Source organism: Adiantum capillus-veneris, chromosome 1 (genome assembly GCF_014529385.1).
Source record: "Adiantum capillus-veneris isolate H3 chromosome 1, ASM1452938v2, whole genome shotgun sequence".
NCBI classification, from domain to species: domain Eukaryota; kingdom Viridiplantae; phylum Streptophyta; class Polypodiopsida; order Polypodiales; family Pteridaceae; genus Adiantum; species Adiantum capillus-veneris.
In genome coordinates, this window is record NC_140931.1 from 149,744,059 (window position 1) to 149,760,187 (window position 16,129).

The following is a 16,129-nucleotide window of genomic DNA, read 5'->3' on the forward strand; positions in this document are numbered from 1 at the left end:
GAGGGCAATGGTGTGTCACTCACCGCTCTATGCTCCTGCCGTGGAGGATTCCTCGCCGCGAAGAAGAAGGAGACGCCGCTACGTCGCGCTCAACCGCTTCACCACCGTCGTGCCGCCACAATGCTCGATCGCACTCTCTCTCTCTCTCTGTCTCTCTCTCTCTCTCTCTCTCTCTCTCACACACACACATACACACACACACACACGAGGAGGTGAAGAAGAAGAAGATGGAGATGGAGCAAGAGCACTCTTCTATTGCACAAATGAGAGAATGAGTGAATTTTAGGTTTAGTTGGCTTTTATATGAGCTCACCCCATTCACACTTGGGCGCCCATGCTTAGCCAACTAATCCCTTGAATGTCCCGGTTAGAGTGCGCCTCTCATCGGCGATCACTCTTACCCTTTTCCTATTGGTCCGACAAGCCCGGTACCCGACTCTACCAAATACATAATACACGTCCGTTGTAGGTGATGGGGTGTCCGTGAGCCGTGAGGGTTAACAGGAAACCATTCTCATTAAAACATCATGCATTCACTTCTAGTTGTATTTTTTAACCTAATGGAAAGGAGCCGAGTGGTTTGGACACCCTCACACAAAAATCTGAAAGAGTCGGTACCCTCGCTTTGCCCAGTCACAATGGAGATGGTGTGTGTCAAGCCCCTAGATTTCAAACTCCGCGTTGAACTCGACCTACGTGTTTTCGAGCGTCACTCGAAGTCACCTTGCTCAGAATTTGAAGCACCACCTTGTTGTTCGCTCTTTTCAATCTGATGCTCTTTTGATAACTTCTCCAATTCTTCAATGACTACTCATCCTCTCTTATTTCCAGTTGATGATCCTGCAATTGCTATGTTTAGGCTTGGAAGTCTCCTGGCTGTGCTAGGAGAAAGGGCATCGGAAGGTTGATTCATGGTGTGGTGACACTTGCGCTTTTGCCCTTTTCCCTAACCTTCTTGTTTAATGCTGCAAACCAAAACAATAGTGAGGACACTGTACACAATCGAGTATCACGTTATTTGCATAAGAAAAAGATAACTTACCATTGTATGCTTCTACTTTGTTTTTGGAGAACTCGCCATTGACATAGTCCAAAGACCATGGATGGTCTCTCCACGCATCCTTATCGTGGAGTTTGTCTATCCACTCATTGGGATACATTCCACTCAAACTCCACCTATATATCGCTAGAATGCTTAAGGCATGGACTACGCAAACCTTTCTTGAGGTTTCCCAACCACCATTTATAAATTACAATTTTGACTCCATTGACCAAAACATACAATATGAACCAATCATAGAATCCAATAAAACTCAATAGTTGAACTTGTACAGTAGGTGTCACACAATGCATTCAAAGTGCGGCTACTCCTCTCCATTGTATGTGGCTCGTATGGTTGTCTTTCACTACAAAAATGCTTTGTCGAAGTGGTCTTGTTAGAAAGCTTGCATTGCCTCTCCAAGAGATAGGTCACAATCGCGTGCAACACGTGCATGGAGCTTCTTCATCGAAGTTCTCGGCCTCCATCTTCTTCGTTAAGCTCAATACACCCCTATACTTCAAGCATTAGCAACATTACACTCATATATATGATCACGTACCCTCAAGTTACTATACCTATCTTTCCAACTGCCACCAATAGATGTGCATTCTCAACCACTGCGAGAATGGCTTCTCTTGAATTGGAATAGATGTCTCAATCATGGAAACCTCCCTCTTGGTCAATATGTCAACCAAATGACATTTTCTACAATGTTTTATTGGATATAATTTTAGATAATCATAGAAAAAAACAATCGAGCTTAAGCGTCTGCAAATTTGTGGCTTGTGACCCCAATAACAAGCCACCACGTGGCTCAACCTCTTAGAGGCAGTTCACATGACTGTTGGGTTGCACCAAGATGTTTTAGTTCACATGAAGAATAGCGAAATGGAGGCATCTATAGGAAAAGCTACAATTTTTAGAGAGATTTGTCTAGAGAAGCCTTCATGCTACGTCTTTGATGACAATCAAGTTGTCTTTTTCCTTGCTTTCCATTTTGTTGCTCCTCTTGAGGAGGAGCAAGATTGGCGGCAAGTTCTTCTTTGAGAACTACCCATGTGAACTGAAAATGTTCGTTCGAAGTACATTGGTTGAGACATGTTGTATATGTGTCTATCATCATCTCATGCTTTCTTCTTACCTTTTTTCCTTTATTCCCATTGCAAGGGCCGTAAGTTGTGAATTCTTCTTTAAGGGCGGCACTTGAAATACTTGAAGCCTTATTGCTTATTCACTCCTATAAACTTTCCCAAGTTTGCATTGAACATGATACATGTGGTTATGTGTACATTTCCGAAAGATGGATAACTTAAAAGTGTACCAGACTTTGGCCTTAACTTGGCATTGACTCGAGTGTGGGTCACACAAGCCAATCATGAATGCCACTGTCTTTAATGGGCTAATATGCTGCATAAACTTGGGCTTGCACGACCTCTTTTACCCTTGAATTTAACTATAGTTTCTTGTCTTGTACTATGATAAACAGAGGCATCTAGCACATAGCAACTCGGGCTCCGTCTCCATGAGAGGTACTTGTGCCCGATTACACATGCAATTCGAAAACCCAAGCACCCATCATGTAAAAAAACAAGAAATCCTTGTGGCCACATCAATGTGTCATTGTATATCAATGTGTGCACAATCCGAACTTGTCATTGTTACTCTACAAAGAACCTTGTATAATATTAAGCTCACATGTACTCATGATGGTACTTTACATAGCACAGAGAGCTTGAATCATGCTTAGGCTATCATACATGCATGGCGTGGCATGCTAGACAGCATTGTCAAAGAAACAATTGGCTTGTCTTTTTTATGCATACGTGCTCCTGCTCTAACAGACTGCAACCACATCATTGAAGTGCCCAAGAAGAATGGCATGTTGAGGATCTATGTAGATGATATAGAGTTGAATGAGTCACAATGATCACCTCAAGGCTAAAAGACAGCCCAAACGCATTCTGGTTAGCGACAAGTATATGTCAACTGGATGCGACAGTTTGATGAGCGACATAATCAATCAGCTTTGAGCAAAAGGCCAGGTCAAAATTAATGTTGGGTGGATCCCCAATGCAATCAAACACGGCATCAGCTCCCTCAAAATTTTCTTCGGCAGTGTACCTGTAGGTTCATGGTTTATTCAAAATTTGTAAGAACAAAACAGTAGAGACATCACAACAACAACGTAGTAAAACTAACCCGCTTTTTGTTATGATACAATTCATTCCTGCTCCTTTGGCTGCTGCCAAGCCAATGGCACTATCTTCGATCACTACACACCTACGTTAGAAAACAAATATGGGAAATCACTACGAATAATGAAAAATTTGTTAGGCATTGAATACAAATAGACGTACATGTCTACTTAGATATTCTTGCAAGCATGTACATGCATGTATATACTATAATACATACGGACATGCATGTATACATCATATGTACACAACCCTAGATACATGCATGCATACATGCATGTATGTGTATTTGTGCATGTGTATAAATAACAACCAGTACATAAAGTACTGAAAACTGGTACGGTATTAATCGTACCACATGGAAAGACTGATGAATTCGCGTTTGGAATGCAACCTTGCTCAGCAACATAAAGATTTCATACAATATAGACTTTTGTAGCCTTTCCAAGATGGAGATGAATAGTAATTGTCCACATCACACAATGACTTGGCTACAACTTTACCATAGCCCTCAATAAGACAACTAAATGTAAACCTCACAAAGTTAAGCTGTGAAAAGACACAAACATCATTGCGGTGTTTAAATCGAAAAAGCTTCGGGACAACAATCCCTGCATATGAACATGCTAGAGGCTAGAACCACCAGTTTTTCTATCCTTGATAGCAGACCATGAGTATACTGCTCAACATCTAGACCACCAAGCCTTAACTTTGACATGGGAATGATGCTCTACCATGAGGTACAAAGAGCAGCCCCATAGTGCTCAGGCAAAAGAAAGGCCAAGAGCAAGACAGCTAACTAATGAACTCCCCTTCTTAAAGAACTACTCGGAAGTGCTGAGGAACGTGAACCTCCCGCTTATCAACATTCCAATTGGACAAAACTAGACTAAATATACCTCCCTTGCATCTGTGTCCTAGTAGAGCAAAACCACGAATGTGCAAATTCATCTATATTAGTGAACTTGGAAGCTCCTGTTCAAAACATTCTAGCAACTGAAATTTCTTGCAGCACTCTTAATTCTTGTCTCAGCAAGGTGTGCTACTTGAAATTTTCCTAATATCAAACAGGGTCAGGCAGCTATTTATGGTCAAGAGGAATTAGGTCTTGGAAATAAGCAAAGACTTCAATGTCTAACCTCATAAAATTCCAGATCACGTAGCTGGCAAACCTTCATGCAGTTGAGCACATTAAACAAGAGCCACAACATTTTGTTTTTTCTTGTCAAGGACATGATGTCCTTAAAAATCCTCTAGAATATAACTTCAAAAGGAGAGAGCAAAACCTTTTTGGGTCCACAGCATAGCTATTTGCTGCAAGCACATAAATAGCCTGAAAAAAGAAGCCCATTGATGTGAATAACAATCTGAAAAAGTCAAAAGGGAGACATGAAAGACAAGAACATGAGATCGAAATTCACCGGATCAGGCTTCTTCTTTGGTACAATATCCCCTGCAAAAACTGTTATTGACTGTGCCGCATCTTGCTCTAGCATTCCAGTCACAATTGCAGAAACCTAGAGCGATCAAGAGACTGTCTTCAGGACAAAGGTTGCATAACCAAGTTTATGGTTCATAGACATACAGAGTGGAGCAAGGATGCAATTTGTTCTAGAATAAGAAGAAAACACGCACGTCAATGATGCGTGGTAGTCAACGACAGGGAAAAAAAGACAATGTACAATTGAACGTACTACAATAAACTCTCTGAAGTGCCAGAGTAAACACACTGCCCTGAGTAATTATGCCTTGCTATGCTATCATCGCTACCTTTGGTAGCTCCTGTTCTCCCTTATCCTTCATATCCAACCTTCCATGTTTCTCCATTTCACTTGCCTATGCACACTCACAATCAGTAAGTCGTGTGTGTTTCATTGCCTATGCTTTTGGTTCGCCTCAGCTGCAACTGAGAAATCCAAGTCTCTGACGTTTGTGAGTGAGCCTTGCTTACGGAATTCACAGTTTAAGGCCTCAACTTCGTTTCAACAACCCTTCTGGGCCCAGCATTTTCATTTGGCACCACTTTGAACCTTTTTTGCTTTATCTTTTGACAAGTGGCCCTTCTTAAGGTAGCCTTGACTTTTGGCAAGTGCCCTTTCTAAGGTAACCCTTAAAAGGACACCACAATTGGCTCCACCACTTTATATAGTAGGGCTAGTTACGGGTGATATCAAAGCTACAACTTTTCTTGCTCTTTGAAAACAAGTATGATCTCCCCGTGTACTTTGATGAAGGAAGGAAACACCTCCAGTTTATGATGAGAACACCGCTCGATTGAATGTTGAAATACTTCACATGAATAGTTCAAAAATTTAAAATTTGGCCCAATTTGACCTTTTTCATCAATGTTCTGGAGTCCCCTTCAAGCTGATCCCCTTGCTTCACACTTGGACTTGGATTATCACTATACTCTTCCCCAAAAAAAAGTATTTGTGTGTGTGTGGAGAGAGAGAGAGAGAGAGAGAGAGAGAGATGGATGAAATGAAATGTTATAATAACCTCTTCTAAAGGCCAAAATGACCAATGACAAAGAGTTACATCATGGTGAAACTGATACAAGGTCTAGGTAAAAAGAAAGAAACAGTCACAAAGCGATGACTTGGGGTGCCCAACTAGAAAGGAAGGGCCAAGAGAATCTGAACTCGGAAGATAGGGCCTAACCCTAAAAGTAAGAACTAAAAGAGCACCAACGAAGGGCCTAACCCTAAAAATCACAAAAAGCTTGACGTCTCTGCAGAATTCCTTGAAACACGTTGACTGTTGATGTGGCACGACTATACGGAATGCTGCCTTGGTACTGTACGAAAATTCTGCAAGACGCGCTCATAGCATCACGTGGCAAGCTGTACGGATTTCCACTTTTCACACTACTGAGTTAAGGCAAATTTTACTTCGGCTTTTTGGTGAGCAATGCTTTTGAATTGATGCTTTTGGGCCATCCCTTGTACACTTTATAAGTGTCCCTAGGGTCACTCTCGAGGAGCATCAGGACGCAGAGCCTCGAAGAGAGTTGGATCATCGGGAGTTGTACTTGCCGAGCATCACAAATAGAAATACCGAAAGGGACGCCAGCCTTTGGGGCCAGTGCGTCTTGTCTCTCTCTCTCTCTCTCTCTCTCTCTCTCTCTCTCTCTCTCTCTCTCTCTCTCTCTCTCTCTCTCGTCAAGTTCAATGATTTTGCAGTTTCTAGTCGTGTGTTGCTGTTGATTTCTCGTCTCAGGAGGTTGATTCTTGGAACGCTCTAAGGTGCGAAGGGCCGCCTCTTACTTGAAAGGAAAGACACATGCATGGTGGTCTACTCTGTTGTCAAGCAGAGAAGCACCTACAACGTGGGTAAAATTCAAGAAATTTTTTACGTCAACTTGGATAACAAAAGAATATGAAGAAGATGTCATCACGGCTTGACATCATCTGTGAATGACTAAGAAAGACACATTGGATGATTACTGCCAAAGGTTTTGGGATACCCTTTTGCCAGTGTCCTCATTTTGGAGGATCACTTTGAGGGACCAGATTAAGCGGTTTTGCTATGGTTTGAAAAAACAGAATCGACACTATTGTCTGCAACAGAAGTTTGACTCTATTCAGAGACTTATCGGACATGCCAAACAATGTAATGCACGCCAGCTCATTGATTTATCCCACGAACAAGCTAGTGTCCACCTCAACAAGGCAAGAGTCTTCCAATGAAGTGAAGGAATCAAGGGAATCGGATGAAAGTTCATCAAAGGATTCTGTGGAAGTAAGGGAATTAGATGATAGTGTATCCGAGTGTTTTGACGAACAAGGGAACCAAATGCAAGTTCATTAAAAAATTCCGACGAAGACAGTGAATCAGATGATAGGGCATTTTGAGCGTTCCGATGAAGCAGGGGAATCAGCTGATGGTTCCTTAGGGAATTCAAACGATTGAAGTTCTAGTGGACAGGGGAGGCCAGCGGGGCTACCAACAGGTCCCAGGGCACAAGAAAAGAACATAAAGGGAATCGACTCGTAGATCAAAGAATTCCAAAGATCCAGATTGAGGTGCCAAGAAGAGGGGAAGCCAGAGGGGCTACCAATAGGTCACAAGGCACAAGAAAAAGAGAGAGGTAAGCTAGGTCCACTGGATAATTTGGTCAACGGTACCTTTTGCCCCTCGATGCGACGTGGATGGAGGAGAACATCACAAATTCCCTTGAAGCTTTTGGACTATTAGCAGTGTCTATACCAAAATTTACCGGTGAATCAGTAGGTTCAATCTGGTGCGATGCGGACTGCACAAGAGGGGAGCCACTCCACTTCTTTGTCACAGATTCCCTAGATTGAATAAAGTCACTAATTTCTCTTTGAGATTTTAGGGATATTGACGGGCTGACAATATTTTGCAGAATGACTTTATGAAATATGTGCACTAAATTGGAAATTTCTTCATTGAAAACATGTGCTCTCTCATGTGTATATTGTTAGTGACATGTAGAGAAAGATAAAATATCTACAACATTTTGTCTAATGATTTGAACTTAGTGCATCTAGACATCTGTTAGAGATCAGCCACATCTAAATGTGATGGCTAAGTGAATGAAATTTGAAAAAACCCTGAATGAGAACCTAGTTTGAACGAAACCTGAATGAGAACCTAATGTAGACTGAATAAGATTCTAGTACATCAAGATGTCTATCTGGATCAGATGACCGAATACTATTGTGAGTGCATCAAGAGTTCCAGAATTATGAGATGCTACACAATGATCTAGGAGCATTAAGAGTTCCGTATGGAATGAGATGGCTAGATTGAGTAATTGAAACACGATGCACGATGTGTAGTGTGAACTAACTGACCGACTTTGTGAATTGCATACCATGTGGATGTACTGTCTTGTGGGGATAGTCATGAGGATGGTTTACTTGATTGAAATGTGAAAAGAAAGTAACAAGATTTAGTAGATCAAGACATCCGTAAAAAAATCAGCGCAATCTGGATGTGATTGCTGAATAGCTACAATTATCAGGGTTTGTGTCTGAGACCCTCGACAGAAATGTGATTGATCAATGGCTGAAGACCTTGTAAAAGTATCAGATTGGTGGAGTCTGGTGCATGAGTACATAGAGTCAGTAAGTTTCTATCCTTTGGCTGTTTTTGCAGGTGTAATCGAGGGCGATTACAATTCTTTCAAGAAGGGGGAATGTCACAAAGTGACGACGTGACGTGTCCAACTAGAAAGGAAGGGCCAAGAGCACAAGAGAATCTGAACTCGGAAGATGGCCGAGGGCCTAACCCTAAAAATCACAAAAAGCTTGACGTTTGGGCAGAATTCCTTGAAACGCGCTAACTGATGACGCAACGGGACCATACAGAATGCTGTCGTGGCAAGACTGTATGGAAATTCCTCAAAACGCGCTCTCAATGCCAGTTGGCACGCTATACGAATTTCCACTTTTTACACTACCAAGTTTAGGCAATTTTTACGCGGGCTTTTTGGTGAGCAATGCTTTTGAATTGATGCTTTTGGGGCTCTGCATTTGGGTATCCCTTGTACTGTTTATAAGTGTCCCTAGGGTCACTCTCGAGGAGCATCTGGACAAAGAGCCTCGAAGAGAGTTGGACCCTCGAGAATTGTACTTGGCGAGCATAATAATGAAGAAATACCCAAAGGGGCGCCAGTCTTTGGGGCCAGTGCGTCTTGGCTCCAAACTCTCTCTCTCTCTCTCTCTACCCCTTTGTATCAGCTTTCACCCCACTCCTACCCACTATTTTCTTTTCATTTTTTTGTACTTTTTGTACCCAGACCTAGTATTAGATTCACCACATGTAACCTTTTGGTCTCATAGGTCATTTTGGCCTTTTAAAGACGTTAATATTACATTTCATTTCATTTCATTCTCTCTCTCTCTCTCTCTCTCTCTCTCTCTCGTCTAGTTTAGTGGATGCAAATTCTGTTCGTGTGTTGCTATTGATTTCTCGCTTGGAGTGTCCAAGCCTGTAACAAAAACTAACTAAATAGAAACACTACCATAGCTGTAAAAGGTCAATATCAAGAGCCTCAAGGGTACATATACAAAAGGTGGGTGTGTATCTCAAAGAACAGATACAAAATGACGGATACGTGTGTATCAGTATCCAAAGATGGCTCGCATCAATCGTTGCATGATCATGTCAATGTCCTCCATGGTGAGAGTCTACACAGGGCATCTCCCATGCCTCACCAATATAGATCCGATCCTATACTCCAACCGATGGAAGCATCCCCTCATCTTGGGCCTCCTGGACCTCCCCAGCTCTGTTGCTCGATTACTTGGTATACCTCTGCTAGTGATATGCCATGTATCTCTCCTCTCTTACTACTCTCGTCTCTGCTCAATCTCTAGATGGAAGAACATTGTGATCTATCTTTGGGTGTCTCCCGGTCTATGAGCCTCTTTCTCTTAGTAAACCTGCTTGATGTCGTTGAATCTCCAGTAGATAGAGTCCAAGACAAATCTGATCCTGGTATCTCATAACTCTAGATAGAGGCCCAAAACCCTCTCTAAAGAGGCAATGAAAGCGACCGCGTATCTCATACTATTCTATATAATGGCATATACAATGGAGATCTGTCTTTGGCTCTCTCTGACACAGCTCGCACAACCTAGCCTCAGCTGAGATGCCTTGAATCCGGTTAATCTCAATCTCCAACTCGTGTGATGATGTCCGAATCTGTCCAGTAGTACATCATAAGCAGTGGGACAAGTGAGCGTTCATGTAGGCAGGCCTAGACAAGATATACCTAGATGAATCCAAGATAAGCCCAAATTCACCCTTAAAGGAAAGTGCAACATGGTAGTCACCCACAAGACAATATAACCATCAACTCCATCATGCATAGTATTCAATAAATACCACCATATCCCCACTAACGTCGTCACTGTCCAGTAGTGGGTGAGAGCTAGGTACTAACATATGCTCCTAAACACAACAATCACCACACACACTTATTTTTGCAAATCTTTGAGATAAATTTACAACTGGGAAACCTCAAGGCGAGGAAAACCCACAAAAAGGATCAAATACAATAGCATGAACACAGAAGATTTCTTCATCGAAAAAGGACTAAAAGCACTCATAGGAAAGTTGATACATGTCTGTAGTGACATCACCAACCTCCCATGCAAAGCGCAAAGATTGCCTAAGGGAAAGCCTGAAAAACTAAAAGGGGTCTACATCAGCATGAGAGAACATGCAATTGTTGCGCTGACGCCACAGAGTCCAAAAAGCCCAAAATCGGACACACATCAGAAAAGTCTCAAATCCTTGTAAGGAGGGTGGGAGAATGCCAAAAACCCAAAACCGTTTGTGGAAAACCATTGAGGGGAATCGGAATCGCATACCAGCTGCTATGCAGCGAAGAAACTCGAGAAATGCAACAATTCCAAAGAAGGTGACTTGCAGTCTCTTCCGCAACCGAGCAACGAACACAACAAGAGGAGCAGATGCGACGTGCACTGAGCAAGGAGCCCACTGGGAGCACGACAAGCAAGCATCACCAAAGAAACAATCGCTCCTTCAAAGGCAAGTGGCTCTTCCAAAGGAAAGAAAGTGCTTTTGTCCACCACGTAGCACGCTTATGCATTGACCATAATGCATTACAATGATCAGCAATCCATGGCTAGGGCAAAAGAAAATCATAAACCTTAGTATGAGACATGGCCTGAAAGGGCATATCTTGGAGACACCAATCAGCCATGCAATATCCAACAAGCAAAGGCGGAACAATGAAGACTCTCGAATCAAAGCGAGTTACCCTCCTGGTGCTGACGGCCAATCAGCCATGCGATATCCAACAAGCAAAGGTGAAACAATGAAGACTCTCCAATCAAAGCAAGTTACCCTCCTGGTGCTGACGACCGTGCCCAGATAAATGCACTGTAACCTCTTGCAAAGCAGAAATCAAACTAGAGGTGAGGGGGCATCCAGGAATGTGCCCTTCCATCCTGCCAAACATGACCTCACAAAGAGATGGCTGCCAATGACCAAAAATGGAAGCAACAACATGCCGACACAAGCCGGCAAGCATCAAAGCCCATGGCTGGGTTTGGTGCGCAGGAGTGGGCAACAACATAGCTTTCCAAGCAAGAACATGCCGACGCAGGTCCAACAGATTGAGATTGCAAAGCGCTTGGGAGTACATAATTTCTCCAACGACATCAAACGTTATTCTTTTTTTTTTAGCATAAGTACGCCACAAGCACAATAGAATGGATGACGTAAGAGAGGTGAGAGAGTGTCGAGGCCAATGCAACAACGGCAAATAGAACTCAACATAGGCCACCATGATACTTTGAATAATTTGGAAGCGAACATGTAACGGCCATGTGGAGAGCTTCCAGTGATGAAATTTAACGTTCAAGCATTGCATAACCCAATCCACTTTTTGAGCGTGAGTGACATCCCATCCAATTGGATACCCCAAATGTCTGACAATCACATTGGGAGAAACAATATCTCCTGGCCACAACAAGTCATGCCAATCGCAGGAATTCAACGGCAGAAGCCAAAAATTAACTCTAAGACCAGCCGCAAGTCCATACAACTCCAAGGCTTCCATAATCATTCGAACATCAGCCTCGTAGTTGCGAGGCGTAAACAAGGAGTTGTGAACATAAGCCTGCCTGATGAAGTGGCAACCTGACGGTAATTGCAACCCATGCAGAGAAAACCAACAGAAGTCAAATAGTCAAGGTGCATCAACAAAGGATGAGTTGCAATAGCATATAACAATGCACTAAGGGGACAGCCCTGTCTAACTGAACAATCAAGAGGCCAAGATGTCGTCAACTCTCCTTGAAGGATCCCCAAAGACAAACTACGAGCATACAAAAAATAAACTATATTGGCTAATTTAGGACCAAACCCAAGGCAACGCATCGTAGCTGCAATATAGTCCCACTGCACATTGTCAAAAGCCTTCTCAATGTCAACTTGCATGACAAGTACATCCTGTTGCGAGTACTTTGCATATTCCATACCGATTAGCACATTAGCCAAGTTGTCATTGATTTGACAGCGGGGTATGAAACCATACTGCCCTTGATGAAGGCCTGCAAGAAGATGATCCTTAATCCGGTTCACCAACATCTTAGCCAATAACTTATAAACGACAAGCATCAGTGTAATAGGCCTCCAATGCGAGAATTGCTCACAAAGTGCTTGCTTAGGTAGCAGTTTAAGCAAACCCTCTTTCCAAGACACCAACAAATCTTGTTTCTCCCATGCCACATTCATCATGAAAAGCAAAGGCTTTTTGAGAGTCTCCCAAAAAGAGAGGAAGAACTCCACAGTAAGTCCATCCCAGCCAAGGGATCGCCAGCGGCCCAATGAAAGCAACGCACAATGCAATTCAGAGTCAGTGAAAGGTTCCTCAAGGGATAGTGCATCTTGAAAAGAAATGATTGGATGTACATGAGAGAGCAACAACTGGCGTGCTTGACACACTGCCGACGATGGTTCAGGAGGAGCAGCAAAGACCTGACTATAATGCGAGACCATTGCATCCGCAAGTTCCTGTTTAGATGAGGACCAAGCTTAATTTCTTGAGAAACCCTTGTGTGATGCAAGTGCTTGAAAAATTGCTTCGAGACACAACTTTTATCCACAAAAGCCCATTGACGAGCCCACGTATGCCATTTTTCAATGTTTCTTTTATCGAGTTGTATGCACACTCGAGCTTCACACAAAGCCGACAATTCACAGTCAACAGATAAAGACCACGAGTCACCAAATCCTGCAGATGTCGATAAACCTGCCTGGCAATCTTAATAGTGCCTCGAGTCCAATGCCTGTCCTGCTTACCATAATCTTGGATAGCACGTTGCACGTGCATGACAAATCGAAACCAAGTAGCATCGAGATCAAGATGCATGTGGGCAAGCAAGGGAGGAATGAGTCCAGAAACCATGTCACGAAAGGCCTCATGTGAAAGATAGGCATTGTTAACACGTAGCAAACGCTTACGATGAAGAGGTCCATCACAAAGTGATTGCCCAAAATACATATTCAATATGACAGGGTGATGGTCCAATAACTGCAAAGTGTAATCCAATCGCACATCACATACAAAATCCTCATATTGCTGGATGTTGAGAGCTTACAATCTATTGAGCCGTGCATGATATGAACGATGAGCAGAATGCTGAAAAGTAGAACCCCAGACAGCAGGATAAAGAGAACTCCATAAATCGAGCATTTGAGCAGAAGCAAGGAGATGATCCCATGCTTGTCTCTCCACAAGCAACATGTGTGAATCACCTGTGGTACTATCAAACGCCTCAGGTGTATTGTTAAAATTACCACAAAGGAGTGCATTGGAGGCCCAGGGATAAGAAGAGAGATCTCACCAAAGGGCAGCCCTTTGCCCGGAAGCTATATATGCATATAGACCTCCAATTTCATAAATCTAACCATTCAACAAATATTGCACAATTATCCAATGACCACGCGGGTCGTTGCGTACCTAAAGTGGCTGAAGCTCATGCAGAACCATCATCAAAACTCTAGAGTAATCATGCAAACTAGCATATGCAATCCACTGACCCGCGAAGTAAGAGCCTTGGCCAACAAATTCATGCTGATTATGCTCTAGTAAACAACTATACCAGCCCTACATGTATTTACAAAGTGCCAGGTTAGTCGCCATTTATCAAGGTTATATAACCCACGCACATTCTACGAGATGCATCTAATGTTGTCATGCATGGTAGATCATGTGTACAAATGACAAAAGAACAAGAGAACTTAGGTAGACGTGCCCATATGCATGTCTTCTTCGACCACTTCGATGCAAGAGCCAATCCGTTGATTCAATGCAGAACAGGCTTTCACAGAATTTAAAGGTGGAACATAATTTCGAGAAGAGGGTGGAGTGCAAATCTTCACCGTCTTTTTAGGCACCACCCAAGTACTGGAATCACTAGACCCCAAAATTTTACCCTTCAAAACATTTCCATTACTCGGAGCTGCAGACTGTAAAAGTTTTGCTTTCCCTTTTTCCACATTAGATGATACATTAACAACTGAGCCTCCATTTTGCTTAACCTCATAGACATGTTTACCTACAAAGATCGAAGCACGGGATGGGACTGCAGAAGGAGGGGGTTGTAAAACAGGTTCAGGGCATTCAGATTGCATGTGCCCAAATTTACCACATTTAAAACCCTAAACCCTGTGAGTGCTAGCAAACAACTTTGTAAACTAAATCTGAGGCAGCTCGCTCCTGATTATGCACCACTGGTCTGGGACAAAACTGAGCAGACCGTGCAGATGGCTAACCCCACTGAAAGCTTACTGCTCAACCGTTGAGTTGATGTTGTACAGAAAGCGCCAACACTCACGCGCAGAACAGCCAGAGGCTACAAGGAGTTCGAGGGCGAAGACACAGAGGCGGACAACTGCAGGGGCAGCGGTACAACTCCCAACTGCCAGCACACAAGGGTAGACCAGCATGTTGGTGCAGAGCTCACGTATGAGTACAGCTCGAGCAGATGCAGCTACACATTTTTTTTTTTTTGTAATGTCAGATTGAATTACAAATGGGAAACCTCAAAGTGAGGAAAACCCATAGAAAGTATTACAAACTGTAACTCAGGAACACTCATAGTAGAGCTGATAATGGCTAACAAGGAGCTCGTCTAAGTCATAGGTAACTTGAAGAGACTGTCTAAGAGATATCTTGAAGAAAGAAACATATTCCACTTGAATCTGCTGAAACATGAGGGAATTCCATGCTCTCCACACTGTCCACAATACCTAGAAACTAAACCAGCCAAAAAAAGTATGCATACAATCGAAGGAAAGGCGGAAGCACTCCAAAGATCCAGAAAAATTTACCAAATTGTAAGCCAAGGAAGCACGAGCGAAGAGCTGAAGAGATGCTATCCACAAACTGTCGTGTACAAGAGCAAGACCACAGTAGATGTGGAACATTCTCACTGCCTGCACCACAGCGAACGCACCGTTAAGAGGCCAATCTCCTAGAACGCAATAGTTTACCAGTGGGGAGAACCCCAACAATACATCTCCACATAAACAATTGCTCCTTGAGAGGTAGCTTAGCATGCCACAATTTCATAACTTTGCTCCGTCACCAAGTAACACTCTTATTCATACTCCATACCTTGTTACAGTGTTCTTGGATCCAGGAAGATGACTGCAAATGATAGTACACTTTCTTTGCAGATATCAAACCAATTGAAGAACCAGCTTGGAGCCAATTGCAAATTCGATTGTCTTCAACTAGCGGTGGGATGGGAGATATAGAATTGACCAACTCCTCAATGGTGTCCCACATGCACCTGTAGTGTGACCCAAGTCCAAAGGTAAGAGCAGCCTGTCTAAACGAGAGCACCCGTCCTTCATCGTCTATGACATCTGTTATCCTGTCAATACCTTTGTGGGAGAGAAAAGAAAGAAAGAAAGAAAGAAAGATTTTTAACGTCTATGTCAGGCCGAAATCGGCCTATGAGACAAATCAAATGTACATTGTGTGTATGTCATCCGTCTATCGGAAAGACAAATGAAACAAAATTGATACAAAACTGAGCTGAAAGTAGGTAGTGGAGTATCTGAGGAGGGATGGAGCTCTATCTCTAGGGGTATATGCATGTCTGTATGCTCAAGGTAGTACAATCATGAGAATGCATCAAGCTATCTAGCTCCATCCTGTACTAATGGGGGGGTGTAAGATGTGGTACATGGGTGGGTCTGGTGCCAAGGCTACCCGGATGAAAGCTGTCGGGTCAGCCCTCATCTGAGCCACTCGCTCCTCAGTGGCACGGCGCTCCCGGGCTCGGATCTCCTCGATCTGTCGGTGGTGGGAGCTCGCGCCCCTGTAGCCTGTGACTCGTGGTCGTCGTCTAGCTCGGTTCACCTCCGCCTGTGG

At 43.2% G+C, this 16,129-nt stretch overlaps 1 protein-coding gene across 2 annotated transcripts in view; it reads right to left on the reverse strand.

Annotated features, from left to right (window-relative positions):
• Window positions 1–2,640: 2,640 nt before the first annotated feature.
• LOC147465792 (Haloacid dehalogenase-like hydrolase (HAD) superfamily protein) overlaps window positions 2,641–16,129 on the reverse strand; it is a 38,832-nt gene continuing 25,343 nt past the window's right edge. Inside the window, exons 5-9 of one of the 2 annotated variants that reach the window (XM_086521891.1) lie at window positions 15,079–15,183; window positions 4,659–4,754; window positions 4,524–4,570; window positions 3,242–3,322; window positions 2,641–3,163 (exon numbers count right to left, since the gene is read on the reverse strand). In XM_086521891.1, coding sequence (XP_086378017.1) covers window positions 3,025–3,163; window positions 3,242–3,322; window positions 4,524–4,570; window positions 4,659–4,754; window positions 15,079–15,183 — 468 coding nt within the window. In that variant the 3' untranslated portion in view covers window positions 2,641–3,024. The remainder of the gene's footprint in view (window positions 3,164–3,241; window positions 3,323–4,523; window positions 4,571–4,658; window positions 4,755–15,078; window positions 15,184–16,129) is intronic. The other variant, XM_086521899.1, reaches the window with a different exon arrangement.